Here is a 17,680-nt window from a genome sequence, read left to right as displayed (position 1 = left end):
TTCTTATTGTTGAGCTTCACTTTTTCTTGAGTTCTATGAATTCAGTGTCAGAATAGAAAGGTATGTCTTTTAAAAAGTGTTTTCCGTACTTTTGAACTCAAAACCTATTTCTAATTTGTTTCATAATTTCACAAAACTGCTTACTAAAAAAAAAAAGAGTATTTGGTAAAATATTGTAAATAGGAAATTCCCTCTTTGTCATGGCATTCTGGTAGGAAATCACCAAGCCACAAATGTAGTCTCAAATTCCAAGTGTGCCACTGATCCAAACAATGGGAAATGACTAGTATACATAGTACTTGTTTGAAAGCAATTGATTTGTAAACTTATCAATAGTTCTTGGATACTTCCATGATATTAAGATACTGTCAGCATAATTTAAAAAATAATAATAATATGAAGGTTATTTTCAGTCTGTGTGACTTTTCTTTCTTTTCTAGTCTTGGATTCTTCCAGAACATTGCCGACTTCTTTCAGTGTAGATGCTTTGGGATTCTCAAGCCCACCGTAATTGATTGGACTAAGCAGTACGCTTTAATGTTTAATTTGGCAAAAGATCGACACATTCATCCAGTGTGAAGACGAAAATCTGTAATCGACTATCTGGAATTTATTGGATGTTTTCAAAAAAGATATTTAGAATATTGTAAAGAATATTACGAATTATTTTGTTATTTGCTATGTGTCTGATTGCTATTCCAGAAAAAAAAAAATAAAGTTTACATGGTTAAACTGAAGCAAACTGGAAATGCAATGGCAACCATGGCTCGTGTATAATACTTTGAAATACTTGGATTTGGAAAAATACAGTTGTGAAATGTTAAGCTTCCTCAGCTGCAGAAAAGATTATTTTTAAATAAAGCAGGAAAATCTATCTCTGATTCATTTATCTCCATTCTTCAAAATTTAAACTCAGTAGAGAAAATAAAGATGATTTGAAATATCAAAATATGCTACTGTATGAAATTTAGTTTTTAATTCATAGGCAGTTATGATAATTCTCTGCTGATATATAGCTATATATTAGGACGATGCAGTGCTTAGATCAAATCCCCCAAAGTGATTTAGGAAAAAGACATAGCTGCTTTAAAGCAGTGCTTGCCAACCGATGGGCCGCAGCCCACTGGTGGTCTGTGAGAAAATTTTGGTGGGCTGCAGAGAAATGTCACCCCCAGAACACCCCCCAAAGCAATTAATCCAGGCTGCGCAGGAACACAAGTCTGCGCCGCCCACATGGCCTGCGGGAACTCTCCCCGCTCACTCACTCCTTACTTGGCAAACTTGCCTGCTAAGTTACTATTTTTCCTTTTTTTTCCCCCCGACCATTAGCTGTTCTGCTGTGCCGGGAGATTTAGATTAGCTGGAAAGCAGGAAACCATTGGATTTCTTGCTTTCTAGCTAATCTTTAGATTAGTACTGAAGCTTCTATTCAGTGCAGACTCAGGTAGCCAAGGGCAGAAAGATAGACCTCTGAATGAATCTGTGATTCTGTGAGCAACTCAATCTGCCTGCCTGCTTGCTTTGCCTGCTTTGGGGTAAAAGTTGCTCTTTTTTATAAAAAAAAAACTTCAATATTTACATAAATATAATATTAACATACAGGCCATGCCCAGCCAGTCATATGACAACCAAGCCACACCCACAAATTGGGCCATGCCCACAGAACCAGTTGTTAAGAAATTTGAATCCCACCCCTGCCTCTGTGTATGTGTGTGTGAGAGAGAGAGATTAGATCAGATCTCTCCCACCAACGTCAGCAAGCCACTGTCAGTCAAAATTCACATATTAAGTATGTTATCAATGCCTATATTTCATGTTCCATCTTCACTTGGTTGATGTTTCATATGATGTATGATAAAGACTAGGAATTGAGTTTTGCTTAATTAGCACAAGTGTAAAAACAGTGTCAGGTTATCTGTGCAATTATCTTGATAAAATAACCAGAATTTCGATTCAGAAACTACCAGTATTTATGAACAGTCCACCTCTCAATGTTCTGGAGTTCTATTGCTCAGGAATGAAATGCTATTTTTCCAAAATGATTTCCCACAATATAATATAACCACTGTGTAAGAAATTAAACTTTTAATGGTTACTTATTTAGATAGCCTAAATGAAATATCAACATGGCATCTTATTCCACCTTCTCAACTTGAGTGAGGCCACCAAATCCAATTCCTTTAGGGCCAAAATTCTTTGCGTAGCAAACTGTAAAACAAAGAAAATGATAGATTTAGCTATTCTCATAAGCCTGTCAACATAAAACACTAATCTTTCATAAAATCCAACTTTTCTATAAAACTTTGGAAACAGGACCATGTTGAAATATGCCTAAATGCATAAACCTAAATAACCATGTTGCTCCTTTATTTACCCTTGCCTCCATTTAGTCACTTCTCTACATGACTGGGTACTAGTTTATTATTTTTTTATTATTTATATTAAAAGTGCAGCATTTTAAAGCAGGCATAATAAGTTAGCACATTTTAAGTGCAGACAGGGCCACCAGATCTGCTCTACAAAAAATTAGATGACCACAAGAAGACAACGCATTGAGGAACTATATGTTTCACTTCCACCTGAATTTTTGTAGCTCTATTTTAAAAAAAAAACCATTTCAGCAAAGTGACATACGTTTTAAAGCAACTGTTTATCACACATGGAACATCATGGGTTGACTACATAATCATGTCATTTTTTGCTAGCATGATTACTAGCATGACCAAAAGCTTGTCAGCTGTGATACATACTATATACTACATTGTGATTTGCTTCACCATTATTTCTTGATCAGACCAAATTTGGTTGGGTTCATACAACCAATTAAGCCATAAACAAGGCACTGCCCTTTCTCAATTCATATTGAGGATCAAGCTAGTATTTGAGACATTACGTTGCTTAAGGAACATGGAGAAAGGTACAGTACTGAGATGGGAAAAAAGACAAAATGTTAATGAAGGAGAAGTTGGACCTGTATCTGCTGTTTTTACTCATAGTTCATATTTAGGGCAGTAAAATGCTTTGGAAATTTAAACATAATTCCAAACTAGCATTTTTTTAAAAAAAATTCTTCAAGTCAGTGTTGATTCCTTCACTTCAGTTTTCAGTTCTTGCCTTCTTCCTGGGACTGAGAATAGTGAATGACCAAAGGTCACCCAATTGACTTAGAGCCTAAGGCAGAACTAGAACTCATAATCCCCAGTTTCTAGCCTGATGTCTTAATCCCCTGACCAGACTGGCTCTTCATTGAATTTGCTATGAAAATGATGAATCTATCAGTGATGTATGGATGTATCCTTCACCACAATCTTTGGAAGAATCAAGTTTCATTAGATACTTCTTTGAAAAACTTTTTCGGTCTAAATCCAACATGCATAGTCTAAGTCAGGGGTGTCCAACCTTGGCAACTTTAAGACTTGTGGACTTCAACTCCCAGAATTCCTCAGCCAGCAAAGCTGGCTGAGGAATTCTGGGAGTTGAAGTCCACAAGTCTTAAAGTTGCCAAGGTTGGACACCCCTGGTCTAAGTCTATATGCTAATAAGCTTCTCTGAAATGATATTTTACATATTACACTTGCCTTTACAATAAATCTCTCCATCTTTGTCTGTAACATTTGTAGATTCTAGACTTTTCCCACAAATAGCACATCGGAAGCAGGTCTTGTGCCAAGGCTGAAACGGAAGACAAAAAAAGAATAAATTCACATAAAGTATTTGCGCAACAAGGTTTATGTTTGGCAGTCCATTGGTAGATTAAGAGAAGAATTATCTGGCTTTAATTTATCTTTCACAAACTAATCTGGACTTCAGAGAATACATGTGATATGCTGAATAGATATGAAAATCATAGTAATAATTATTGTTGCATCAAGCAGATCAGAATTGGACTATCAACTGCAAAATCAGGATGAACTGTTATTTTAAAATGTGAAATAAAGGAGACAAATATGTCTTTCTGCAGCATAATCCTTGGCATATCAACATATGGCTTCTCTTTAGTGTTGTATAGACTTGGAATCTCAATCTTGTATCTCCTGAGAATATGAAGCACTCAACACTTTTGTTAATTATTCTTGGTTTGTGATAGCTGTCAGCCAAAGTGTTTTAATGGTAACTGTGTATTGGGATAACATATTTCACAGATTTCTTACCTTTCCTCCTCCTATTATCTTCTCTGCAGCATACACTGATTTTCCACAACGAGGACATTTTTCCACATCTCCAAACTTTTTGGCAAATTTTGAAGGGTTGGTAGGGGTAGAAGGACGACCTGGCTTTGGTGAGCTGGTGGCAAGACAATTTAGCATATATTAAACTTTTTTTTATATCAAAGATTAACTAAATTTAGGAATATCTGACCTGAAAAATAATGTAGCAAATAAGGAGAGAGAGGGAAAGAACATTCATGCTTTCAATAGAGCCACCAGTATTAGCAATGTAACACAAGAACTATACATATTAAAGAATTTATTGCCAGGCTGTTCTTTCAAACACAGTTGCTGACTTCATGCTGACCATAGTTCATAGCAGAATGTTCAATTGTTCATGGTCAGCGTGAAGTAAAAGAGGAAGATCTATTCCTTTGACAAATCCTGATAAATATGAAGAATAATAGAAATATAAAAGTAACTATTCTTAATGGCTAAAAAGATGTGAGCAACAAAATCACACAAAGTGTGGTATTTTGAAGAATAATAAATATACAGATTTTTGTAGGTTCAATGAACCATAGCTACAAATTTAACACAGATAAAATGTAAAGGAATTAGAGACATTAAAGGCACCATTCAAAAGCAAAGGCACCTGGTGAAATTTCAGAATAAAAGACATAAAAGACAGAATAAAAGAATAAAAGACATAAAAGACAAAGGCTTGTGTCATAGAACCATGTAGTATTATGGTTATTGCAGATTTCAGAAGAAATGAGGCCAAAAGTATATTGGACCCTATGCTTGGGAATGCCTTGCCCTTATAGTGCCCTCCATATTAAGTTCCCACAACTGGTAAAAATCATTTTACAGACATTCAAGGCAAAGGGTCCTTGGTGCTCTCAGAGCTTGCAATTAGGATGATATTTTCTCTGTCTTTAGGGCTGTGTTAGAATGCAGAACTGCAGATTACTTCTGCTGACTGCCAGCTGCCAGAAGTTCGGTTCTCACCAGCTCAAGGTTGACTCAGCCTTCCAGCCTTCCAGGGTCAGTAAAATTGTCAGTAAAACCCAGATTGTTAGGGGCAATATACTGATTCTGTAAACTGCTTAGGGAGGGCTGTAAAGTACTGTGAAGCAGTATATAAGTCTAAATCCTATTGCTATTTCTACTTATATTATAGAAATATGAACATGGAACTTTATAGAGCAGCAGGTAATGCTTAATCTTAGATACTCAAAAAAAATATTCTACTTCAGGTTAGAATACAGTGACTACTTTTTCTTAGAAAAAAATAAATCTGAAAAGAGGGCTAATTTGAAAGAGGTTCATAAAGAAAAAAAAATGGTTATGTTTATAACTTTGCTTTACAAAGTCAAATTCAACACTAAAAACCAAGAGAACTTTACAAAAGCACATATTTTCATAAAATACCTAAAATCAAACAGTATATGTAAACTTATTTTAGAAAGAACATTCAGTTTCATATAAATGAAAAAGACTGGGTGTCAAGGGATCCCATTTGTTTTGTAAAAATTAAATGACTGAAATAAACGACAAAAGTTAGTTTTTGAAAAATAACTAAATATAAAGGAGGGCTTCTGGAAATAAAAGACCATACTTTATAATTAATAGGATCACTGTATCCTAAAAGGAAAATAATCAGCAGATTATGCTGGGACTACTTCAAGAGTGAGGAAAATTTCAGGATAATGTGACTGGACAAAGTAATCAAGGTTGTTGTTGGGATAATTTAAGGAGAGGACATAATTATGCCACCTTGAATTATACAAAGTAAAGGTGAATAGAAATCAAATAAATAAATAACCATAATCCATTCATTGTGTAATTACCATTAATGCAATATTCAGCTATGTGATATATATAGAGCTCTTGGAAGTCAGGAAGGCTCGGCCTCCAGCTCAAAGAGTTAACATTTAGATTTCTAGGTTTTTTTTTACAAAATGTAAAATATATGTAAATAAGACTTCATTTCCTGGTGCCATATAAAGAAAGTATTCTTTCAGTATGGTAGCACAATTACCCAACATAATAGGTAATCATTTTAAAGTAATACCCCTGAAGGACTAAGCCTCATTAAAATGGTTTTAGGAAAATGATTGTATCAATTAAAGAAAAACAACCAAAGAACTATTTCTCCAGCATGTTGTTATGGAAACTGAGCCAAATGACTGAATGCAACCACAGCTATAATTATAAAATGACCCAGAATTTCACTCACTGCTGCTGTAAATCCAGTCCCAGATGTTCTCCTGTGTCCGTGCTGAGACAACCGGCGCCTTGCCCAAAGCCAACTCCTTTGGGGCCATATTTCCTCCCATAACATGTTTTGCAGTAGATTTCAGATTCATGAGCTGCTACTGTTGTGCTGTCCAGAGCTTTCCGGCAACCCACTGAGAAAGAAAGATGAAAACACACATTATGGTCCTGATCTTCAAACAGAGACACCTGCATTTTACTAATCTGCATTGGAGGTTTGAAAATGAGGACACTACAAGTTTCCCATGTAATCATCAAAGACAATATAAACTAATTGCATCTACTGTTAGAGAAATGAGAAGTATTCATGGGTTCAGAAAAACTAGGATGGAAAATACATGTTTGTTTTCCTCACCATTACAGCCCATGAAAAAGATAACATACACAGGAAGAATAAAAACTAGAATTCAAGCTAGAATTCATTGATGGTGACAAGGACAGAAAGCTTTGAGTTCAGAAATTCTTTTTTTTTTTAAAACAAGTTTTATTGATTTTCAAAACACACAAGTCATCATTATCCATTACATGTTTAAACTTTTTTCCATTATAAATTTAACAAGTCAGATAAACTATAATTCTGTTTTAAACCATTTCCATATAAACATACAAAAACCTCTTATCCAATTTCCCTTTATTTCTCTTCACTCTTATTCAATTTTATTATTATTATTTCATCTACTTCTTTCTGACTTGTTACCATTATTCTCATTCTATATTTCTACAAGGTTTTATTAATTTCCCCCAAAAAAACAACATAATCACACTACACACAAAACATAAAAAGATCTTTTTGGAAAGTAACTTGGACCCAGGTATCTCTCTTTTCATGGACTTCAATTATATTCAGGCTCATCTTACATATCATTACTTATTTTATTTACCATTCTAAGTCTTCTATATTAACTTCTCCACATATTTCACTCTTCTTGATTCTATCTTAATTAATCATCTTAATTTGAGTCATTATATTTATATCTTTTGTCCATTCTCTATTATACCTTTGTCTCATTCCTTTTAAAAAAAGAAATTTCTCCTGAAATCACTAATCAGAGTATGATGCCTTTCTATCTCCCCACTAAATTAATCAAATTAATCTTTAAACTACCCAATCCGATTTTGCTTGGTACATTCGAACTGAATAATACATCTAAAACAATTAAATACATAGTTAAGCAATAGATTTAAATATTAAAAACAAAATACTATAATGAAAGTTTTATAATAACATCAATACCATAATCTTAATAAACTCTTTAATTAAAGTTTAATATTCTAAATCTCCCTCATATTATATTTTCAAACCAATCATTATTAACATTCCAACATTTTAATCTCTTATCAACTCTCAAGCCATTTAAATTTTCTATTTCTGATACAATACTACAATATCATCTTATGTACCTTGCAAAATCTTTTAAAGAAATTATACTTATCCTTTATTCCTAAAAAAATTTCTTTTTCTCATTTAATTTCAAAACTTTGTAGCTTTTCTCTACCTTTTCCCTTTCTTTCTTCCCCCAACAAACCTTTCTAGCCCCCTTCTTCTAGCCTCTGCCTTACTGGCTTCCCTTCTCTGTCGTATTCCTCTTCCCTTTTGTTTACCATCCTTATATTGATTTTGCACCTTGTTTTTCCCTTTCTTAAATGTTTTTTTAAATCTTAAGTCCTTTATTTCTCTTCTTTTTCCTCTTCCTTCCCTCTTGGTCGAGTTCTGAGATTTATTAAAGATGGCTTCCTCTCTTTGTTCTTCTTCTGCTGTCTTCATCTGTTGCAATGTTTGTTGATAATTAATAAGCGCCATTTCTAGAAAAAGGAAGGCTTCTTTCAAACCAGCTTTACCATTTTGTTTTGCTTGCTCATAATCTTTTCTCAGTTCCTCGATAGAAGAAGCCATTATAAATCTTTTCTTTTCTTTTCTCTTACAACAGCCAGAATATTCCAAAGGAAAAATAAGACAATCCCAAAGTTCTCAGTCAGTCCAAACCAAGACAGAGTTCCCACTCTCTCCTCCTGGGGTAGTATCAATTAAAGAAAAAGAAAGTCCAAATCTGTTTCTTAAAATCTTATTGCAATATATTTTAGTCTTTCAATCCTTAAGGCATCTCCTCCAACAAGGTCTTAGCATACAAATTTTTTTTTTTTAGTCCTCTCTTTTCCCACTCACCGCTTAGAGCCAGTTTTCACCTAAAAAAATAGGTTTCTTAATGTTCACTTTTATTCCGTAAAAAAAGAGGGTAAGCTATCCCTTCAGCACCATTAAACTGCCGCTTTTTCCTCTTCTCAAGGTATCATTCAGAGAGTCATACTTTTCAGGAATTTAGTTAAATATGTCTTAGAGTCCTAGGAACCAAGAAAGACTTTCTCCTCTCAAGCACTTTCTCCACTTCCTCCTGCGCATTCTTACCCGGCTGCCAGCTTCTTTGTGGCGGCCATTACGGACCGCCGCTGCACCGTCCTGGGAAAAGGGGTTCTGCCGGCCGGGAGGGGGTCTGCAACACCCCCAAACCCTTCTCCGGATCCCCTACCTTCAGCTGCCCCTGCAGGGCAGCCTCAGCTCCGCCCGTCTGGGTCGGAGCCCCAAAAACGGCTAGCGCGCAGGGATCGCGCAGCCGCAAATCCCTGCCGCCGCGAAGCTGACAAACCGGAAGCTCCGAGTTCAGAAATTCTTAAGGTCTCTTGGGAGAGTTGGTCCTATGTTCTTGAGTGCTCTGTTGCAACTTTAAGCCATGGCTAGCTGCACATAGATTTATAACTAAAGAAGTATTACTAAATCTGAAGAAGGAAACTAAATCTGGGTGCCCACTGGACCTGGATCTTCTACAAAGCTCAGCTACATTAAGTTTGCCTATTTGAGGAGAACATTTCCCCAACAAAAACACACTTTGAGCAAGTGCGGTATTATAATAAATATTATGCATGGGACAGCTTCTCTTTCATATCCCTTACCAGCCACAAACCATGTCTGCCTATCCAGCTTTTTTTTTTTAAACAAATTTTATTAATATTTAAAGACAAACAAAACATCATTAAACGTTAAAGACATTAAACCTCTTTCCATTATAAATTTTTACAAGGCAGATAAAACATTATTTTATACAATATAGTTCTGATATCTTTTAGCAGATTTCTCATTATTTCTCTTTGCTCTTATTCAGTTACATTTCTTCTATATTTATCCATTTTATAATCATCATATTCATATTTCCCTCTGTCTTGTTTACAATTATTCTCCTCTAGCTTTCCTCCAAGGTTTTATTAAGTCTCAAACAGACATACACACACAAAACACAAAAACATAAAACTTCTTTTTTAAAAAGTAGCTTGGCCCCGGATTACCTCTCTTTGTATGGACTTCAATTAAATTTATGCTCATCATATATACCATTACCTATCTTATTTACCATTCTATATCTTCATTATAACTTCTCCCCGCTTTCCACTCTTCTTAATTCTATTTTGTTTATTTCATCTTAATTTAAATCATTATACTTGTATCTTTTGTCCATTCTTTTCCAATTATCCATTTATCTCATTCCCTATAGTAGAAAAAAAAAAAATTTCTCCTGAAATCACTAATCAAAGTATGATGCCTTTCCATCGCTCCCCTAAATTAACATTTAAGGTAACACCTAGTTCCCTATCTGATTCTGCTTAGTACACTCTACCTAACTAAATTTTTAAGAAAGAAAGAAAATAGTAAGTCCATAAAGTAATTAAATATATAATTAAACATTAAATCTCATAACATTCCAATTATCTAATTCAAAAACAAATACTACAATAATAAGTTCATACTATCATCCACACAATGGTCAATTAAACTCTATACTTAAACTAAATATTTTAAACATTCCTTTTAATATTTTATTAAATCTTAAAATCTATCATTATTAAACCTTTAATGTTTTAATCTTTACTTAAGTCTTATAAAATTCTAATTTTCTATTTCTAATACAAATACTACCTATTTGAGGAGAACATTTCCCCAACAAAAACACACTTTGAGCAAGTGCGGTATTATAATAAATATTATGCATGGGACAGCTTCTCTTTCATATCCCTTACCAGCCACAAACCATGTCTGCCTATCCAGCTTTGAAGTGGAGGTCATGAAGCATGTCGACCTTGTAAAACACCATTACAAAGTTCCTTAAGATTATGTGAAGTGCTTTGAATACTTATAGATCCTTTGAAGTCTAATGCAAATTAAGCTTTATTTGTATTTTGGCAATGTATATTTACAGGCTACGTCTGGGTCACAATTGTGGGAAGTAATACTTTTCTGAATTCCACCACTACCCCCGTGGAACAAAAATGAGATTTATTCTGACTATATTGCAATCATATTGGTAGCTATATGACTGTAACTTAATTCGCTTACGAAATTAACAAAGGCCATTGCAAATGTTTCATATTTGTCTTAAGGAAAGCAAGGCAGATATTCACAGATGTTACAAATAAATTTTCTCCAGTGCATTAAGATCACCAAATAAAAGTTGATTCAGTTGAAGCAAATTGGAACGGATAAAATTGAGCCCACTAAAGAAATAATGTTCTGTGATTTTGTGAATGTTTCCCTTGACTATTTTACATTCTCATCTGGGAAGAAAAGATAATGACGTTTGCTCTGTGAATTGTTAAGGGATAGCTCCAGCAGCAGATAAAGTGCTTCTATTTTTGGCCTCTTTGGAACAGAGGGTGCAACAGATGGCCCCAAAGCCTTCTGTGCTGGCTGAGAAGACTCATCTGTCAGAAAAGTAGTTTGAAGTTGACAAATTGTGATTGAGCCACACAGCCACCACAGATGCCCTTTAAGTCAAAACTGACTTGGACAAATCAGAGGTGTTAATGACAGCAAGTCACATCATAAGGGGTAGAATCCCCCCCCACACACACACATACAGGAGAGGCTGTGTTTTCTGCCAACATTGTTCCACAAAATTAATGACTGAAGGCGATTTATTATTTATATGACTTTCCTACTAATTATACATCAAGCTGTGTGAACACACCATAAAATGGTATAACAATTTAAACAACAAACCTATCTCACAAACATTTGCTACAGGAATTAATGTAAACTTATGATGCAACCAACCAAGCAGCAGCAACCTTGATGCCTTGCATGCAGAAGTATGGTCTATTAAGTTTAATAAGAATTTAACTCTCAGATAATGAGGATGCAGTTGCAGTGTAAAAGTCCCTATAATAAAATCTAATGTTGCACATTAAAAGACATTGTATAAAAGATTTTTTTCCCCCTCGTATCTGGCAAACAGAGAGAAAGGGGGGCTGCCTCATTCTTAGCCATCAACTCTGAGGAGAAGGTATTAATGAAAGAAATCAGATGTCCAGCCATCCATTGGGTGTGAACAGTAGATAGACCATTATTTTGAGAAAATCAATTACAGATCAGGGATTTAAGAGACAGGAAGCTTTTCCTAACGTTTTGCCATAAATCAACTCTCGTGTACTTTAAAACTGCTATTCCTTTGTTCTAGCCACAAGAATGTCAGTTTCAATTATAGGAAAGGAGGTTGTGTTGAATATTAAAGCAAATGTCCACCTTTTGAGAAAGATTGGAAAGAATACAGTACAGATTCTTGTCTCCCCACCAACCATTAGCCTTTCTTTCGGTTGCTAAATTATTCTTTTATCAAAGTCTGTTTTCTAATTGATTTGATGCAACATATTCAACATCTGGATTCTTCATAGATCCTAGCACAGACTGACTGTAAACTATTCTATCAGTTATGATGTCATATAATTTATGTCAGTAGTGATTATTCGGTCTCCTTATTCTCCTTCACTCCTTCAGTCTCCAAAAACACTGATTATTTTTTCAACAGTCAAAACTTACTATAAACATGGATAGAGACATCTAACTAATTATCAGGGTCATGAATGAAAAAAACATCTATATTCTAACAGTGTAATATACAATCTTTCTTGTGGCAAGACATTCATTAGTCTTTAAAATGAGGAAGGCCAGGAGAAAAACAATATTAATGCTATTGAAAATCAAGATTAAATAGATATAAAATGTATCCATGCATCTAATAATATTTGTAAGCTGCCTAGAGACACCTCCAGGCAAAATAGCTGGATAAATAAATATTTTTCTTTTGTCATATTAAAATTAGTGTTTGATATAAATTTTTGGAGGAGCGCTAGGGGACTCATTATAGATCTTAGATAACTACAATGTAGAACTTCTAGTTGACTAGAAATACTGAATTCAAGCTTGTTTCTCCGAAAGTGAATCTTTATGTTATCCAGCATGGCACTATTCATAAACAAAACAGAGATGTCAGCAAATAGAAGTAACTGAAAATATGCCGATTTAACTATCACATATACGTCATACATTTTTTGACCCCAGAGGATTTTAAGTGAAGAGTTGCTATTCAAACCTTCTTGGAAGTCGTAGTAATGGATATTTTACATTAGTAGAAAATTGGACCAGAGTACCTTGAAGGCTCCTTCCCTTGCTGCAATTGGATTCACACATCATGCTGTGTCGTAATATTGCTTATTTTTTAATTTACTTTTTATCAGCTTATTTATTTATTTGTTTGTTTACAATTTCTGTAGTCATCCATCTCAATCAATGACTCTGAGCCAATCAATTCTGGCTTATTATGTTGTATGGTCCTAAAAATTGTGGTTAATAAAGGAATTTATAACTAATTTTATGGAAGCTCACCTTTTACAGATTATTTAATGAAGCATAATATTTCCGAGGTCAGTAAAATGAAGACCCAGATTGTTGGGGGGCGATATATTGATTCTGTAAACCGCTTAGACTCAGAGAGTGCTATTAAGCACTATTAAGCGGTATATAAGTCTAAGTGCTATTGCTATTGCTAACATTATGACATAATGCTCTGTGAGTTAATCCACTTGAGTGATGTTATGGCTCTGTAAAAGATGTTATCTCAAGCACTATGAAATAGGTTTCTCAAAACTATAAGAATGAAGGACTGATGTATTATTGATGTAATATGACATTTGAATACAATAATTACTTTTAAGCTGCTCTTTTGGTAGGCAGAAATAAAGGATATTAGCTATTATTCCAGGAGTCACAATGAGGAATAACAATCTACAACTGTTTAGTGAAAGAAGAAACATAAACTTACTGCATAGGAAACATGTCTTATGAAAACTCCGTCCATTACACTGAATTTCCTCAGCATGGTAGACTGTTTTGTCACAGGCACCACATTTGGCTCCACCTCCCCAATTTGGCATCTTTGAATTTTTCAATTGGCTTGAGCTGGCACCTTTAAATCCAGAAATAAATGAAACATAATTAGTAGAAATTAGTCCTCCAGCGTGATATACTAAAACATTTTAACATGATGCTATGCGAATTATCCAGCTGTGTCATAATGGAGCTCTCAGTTGGGACGACTGTATATGGCTACAAACATTCAGGCAACCACTAGATGACAGAGAAAAGGAATTTTCTCTCTTTCTTTGCTGCAGTCAAGATATGGCATACTTAGGATGAGTCCCACAAAAATGTAGGCCTTGAATCTGGTTTGGTTGGCAAATTTAAATTATGGGAATTGAGATGCATCATAAATGTAAGAATCTCCTTTTAATCTTTTATGAAGGGTCAAGTCTGAAAAATAAGAAGAGGATGAAAAATAGCTGATAAAAATCCTCAAGGATTGTGAAAGTTACCAAACATGTAAGAGGTTCTGCCCACCATCTTGCAGTAGAGGCCCTCCCTTCCTGGGTGCCACCATCCCATATAATCTGTCATGATATCCCTTGGAACGATCATTCCAGGGAATTGTGGAAGTGGAAAATTGTGGCACACAAGAGGAACTAGAGATTGGAAAATCTTTATTAGTGTTTAATAGTAGGGGGGAAAGCCAGATAAGACAATAATCAAGAACAGAACACTGTTACTACCTTGAACTTATAGCCACTGTGAAAACTTGTGCGTTGAGTTAGTGGCAGTGATGCTGTGATGCCGTGAGTTTGACCTCCCTGCATTACAGATTTTCCAAATGGCACAAAAAGGAGCTGAAAAAATAACTCTAGCTATTACTAAATTTGGGAATCTAACAGCATACCCAAACATCAACAGTATCAATTCTAGTTAAGGTACTATGGTTACACTCTGATTCCAGATTTAAAATTTTTGTGTTCCATCCTGTCTGGGACAAATACAAATAAACTCAAGTGGTATTTGAATTGTCATCCATGTTGCATTCCAAATGTTCCGTGATTCAATGGAAGAAAAAGGGGATCCAATGCTCTTTGCCTCTGCCTTTCTAAGTTAGGTGAGTGATATTGTCAGTAAATCCACACAGAAAAACATTTCTATGGGACAATAACGATGTTGGCTAGTAGGCTGCAGCAAGCAAATATAACAGTGACCTTTTCCTTGCCCTTTATTTTAGATATGTCACAGAAAAGACCTGCATTGCTCATACTCTTTTCTTGATGTCTTGGTGAGTCATATTTTCTAGCCTTAGTCTGTTACATTATGACCAGTTGGGAACTTCTGGCTCAGTCCATCTTTTAACCCTCTTGGCAAGCAAATCACTTTCTTATTATAGTTTTTCCCTAAGAGATAGCTTATCTAACTGACACTGGACCAAAACACTATTAAGATTTTTTTTTAACCAAGTCAGAAATAGCATTGAGATTCACTGAGCATTTTGCTCCTAAAAAATTGGCCATCTTGATGTCACAGAAAAAGGGAACTAGAGAGAAAAGTATTATGCCTAAGAATAATACAAAAATGAGTTACATTACCAGCTTCCCAATTTAAAATATAAGATGAAATATTGGAATTATACTATATTGAGGCAGAGTTAAACACAAGTAATAGAAATAATCATATACTATCTTCCTGTATTCTCCCTGTGTTAAATTTTGGCTCAGGGGTTGTTCTCTTGAATTCAGTCAAATATATCCATACCTTAGTTTGATTTGTGTAATGGCATAATCAACATTACTTCTGGCTGGGAATACTTGGCAAACTATTTTTTCCAACTACCTGCAGAATATATGATAATGGTCAGTTCAATCAGTCCATTACACCATGGGTCAATAAAATAAAAAGTAAATCTCCTCTTTCTTTCTCTCTTCCTCCCTCCCTCCCTCCCTCTCTCTCTTCACTTCTGGGTTGTACCTTCTCTAATCTGCCAAGAATGTAAAAGAAACTTTGGGCTATAGAAAACTCTTGTTATTCCAAGGGTACATCTGTATAAAAAAATTGCCTCCAATTTATAAGCCTGAAGTTGGTGGAAGGAATGTAGTCCCTTACCATATAGGCCGAACACAAGTCAACCAAAGGGAAATACATGCAAGAACCTAAAGAATCATGGAAGCAACCCTGCATATTAAATATCATCTACATACATGAAAAATTTCTCCTCCCAAATTAAGACAATACCTGTTGATTAAAATTCTTTCTGGTACAGAGAAAATAAGAGCTGTTGTATGTAGTACAAATGAATTGAAAAATTCCTTCCTCTCAATCTGTCCTGCAAAAAACATTTGATTTTCTTCAGCAAACTTACAGAGAGATCTGTAACCTTGAAACTGGAGTATCTTTATCGTTTGTCTAAAAACTGCATAGAAGAATCCAAGCAATTGATTTCAGTGGAATATAATTTAAGGCATGTAGCTTCAATTTTTCTTCCTCAGAAAATGATTACAAATAGAATTCAGTGTTTCACAACACAGTGGCACTTTTTAAAAGATACAGATCACAGGAGAACTGTTCTCCCAGAGTGGCAGTAACTCCAAGATTTTATTGAGATCTTTCCTTTTATCTTATTTCAGAAATGCAGAAAAACTACCTGAAGTTTGCATTCAGCTTTCCAGCATCTCTTTCCAGTCATTCACTTTGTTAAACATTACCAGTTCCTGCAATCATTCATTTGTTTCAGTGGCCAGTCTTCCTTCCTTCTCCTCCTATTTTCCCCACAACAGCCCTGAGAGTTAAGTTGAAGAGCAAGAGAGGGATCAACCCCAAACTCTGCAGCCAGCTCTCATATCTACGGCAAGACAAGAACTCATACTTTCTTGGTTTCCAGCTGGGTGGTTTAAACACTAGACCAAACTGGGTTGAGTTCTCTGGTTTCTACTGATTGTGAAAATATACCGTATTCATTAAAAGAATCCTAGACTGTAATATTACATGAACTTACTAGCAAGACAGCTCCATTACACTAGTTTTTTTGGGGGTGTGGGGAGGGATGTGAATTCCAAAATTCCAGATTTTCCAAAAACAAACAAACCTGCAACAGTAATAAAGAAATTCTAACAATCCATTTCTCTCAATGGGGAAGAACCACCCGCACTAAACAATAGCAGACTGTACCCCTTAATGTTTCTTAGCAAGACTTACAAGGAAATGTACGTATCTTGTCGTCTTGATCTTTTTGAAGAGACCAAGCCAAGATCCAGCTGACTTTAAATATTTTCCAGGAGAGGCGGGCTGTGTAAGTTGGGGCAGGGGTATGTGAGCAATGTTACTGCTATCAGGTAGCTTAAAATAACTTGTGACAAAGCCTTGGACTGAACATCAGTTATGACCAAGTAACAGAACAATGTGGGCCCCTCATATTACAGTCAATGCTTCCAACTGCAGTTGTCTAGACAAAAAGAAATCAAATGAATCAAGAAGACCCCAAGCCTGAGCTGATTGTCAATTAAAGCTGAATCCTTAAAAATAAAGTGAAATTCAGTTAAACAGACCACTCAGCTTTAGAAAATACCGTGTTTCTCATATAATAAGGCCAGGTCTTATTTTTTTTTGAGCCCCGAAAAAATGGCTAGGCCATCTTTTTGGGGGTGACTTAATTCCCCCCCCTTGCATCTTCGGGAGGGCAGCGATGGCTTGGATGTTGACCTCGGCGTTGGTGGGGCACTTCATATTGGGGTCAACGCAGGCAGCACCATATACGGGTGTACAACAAAAGTACTTCCTAATGGCAAGCCCCCCCCACCATTCCCCCCATTTCGCATGTTTTAATATAGGCCTTAATTTGGGGGAGGGGCTTAATTTCATTTCATGCCTATAAAACATGCTGGGACTTCCTATTGGGGGAGGCCGTATTGTTGGAGAAACAGGGTATTGGTTGTGCAGAAGCTGTAACTATGGTATATTATTATTATATGAAGACCTTGTAAAAATTTGTAATCCTCCCAAACTGAATAGAAAAAAAAACCTGTTATCACCTTGATCATTTTTTTATATCCAGAGATGATACTCATCA

At 35.3% G+C, this 17,680-nt stretch overlaps 2 protein-coding genes across 3 annotated transcripts in view; one reads left to right on the top strand and one right to left on the bottom strand.

Moving 5' to 3' along the window:
- ZDHHC13 (zDHHC palmitoyltransferase 13) overlaps positions 1 to 874 on the top strand; it is a 31,149-nt gene extending 30,275 nt beyond the window's left edge. The window contains exon 17 of the mRNA XM_087951121.1: positions 441 to 874. Coding sequence (XP_087807247.1) covers positions 441 to 579 — 139 coding nt within the window. The 3' untranslated portion in view covers positions 580 to 874. The remainder of the gene's footprint in view (positions 1 to 440) is intronic.
- CSRP3 (cysteine and glycine rich protein 3) lies at positions 591 to 16,855 on the bottom strand. Of its 2 annotated transcripts, none has more exons than XM_087951122.1 (6): positions 16,610 to 16,855; positions 13,571 to 13,714; positions 6,391 to 6,562; positions 4,152 to 4,284; positions 3,579 to 3,672; positions 591 to 2,208 (listed from the first exon to the last, which is right to left on the bottom strand). In XM_087951122.1, exons 2-6 carry the CDS (start codon positions 13,680 to 13,682, stop codon positions 2,135 to 2,137), a joined length of 585 nt encoding a protein of 194 aa, XP_087807248.1. In that variant the 5' UTR covers positions 13,683 to 13,714; positions 16,610 to 16,855; the 3' UTR covers positions 591 to 2,134. The 2 variants fall into 2 exon arrangements, with proteins under 2 accessions (XP_087807248.1, XP_087807249.1); XM_087951123.1 differs by having other exon boundaries at positions 16,783 to 16,851.
- Between the last annotated feature and the right edge of the window lie 825 nt (positions 16,856 to 17,680).

Source organism: Notechis scutatus, chromosome 1 (genome assembly GCF_049901735.1).
Source record: "Notechis scutatus isolate UNSWTSFEM ecotype Mainland chromosome 1, rNotScu1.2, whole genome shotgun sequence".
Taxonomy (NCBI): domain Eukaryota; kingdom Metazoa; phylum Chordata; class Lepidosauria; order Squamata; family Elapidae; genus Notechis; species Notechis scutatus.
This window is presented reverse-complemented; position numbering and strand designations above follow the sequence as displayed.

Bases quoted from the DNA above. Each gene is read 5' to 3' on its own strand.
- CSRP3 (XM_087951122.1), bottom strand. From the start codon at position 13,682: ATGCCAAATTGGGGAGGTGGAGCCAAATGTGGTGCCTGTGACAAAACA. The intron at 4,285-6,390 runs GTGAGTGAAATT...TCTTGCCACCAG, and splicing joins GGACTGGATTTACAGCAGCA to CTCACCAAAGCCAGGTCGTC. The intron at 2,209-3,578 runs GCAAGTGTAATA...TTTGTTTTACAG, and splicing joins TGGAGAGATTTATTGTAAAG to TTTGCTACGCAAAGAATTTT.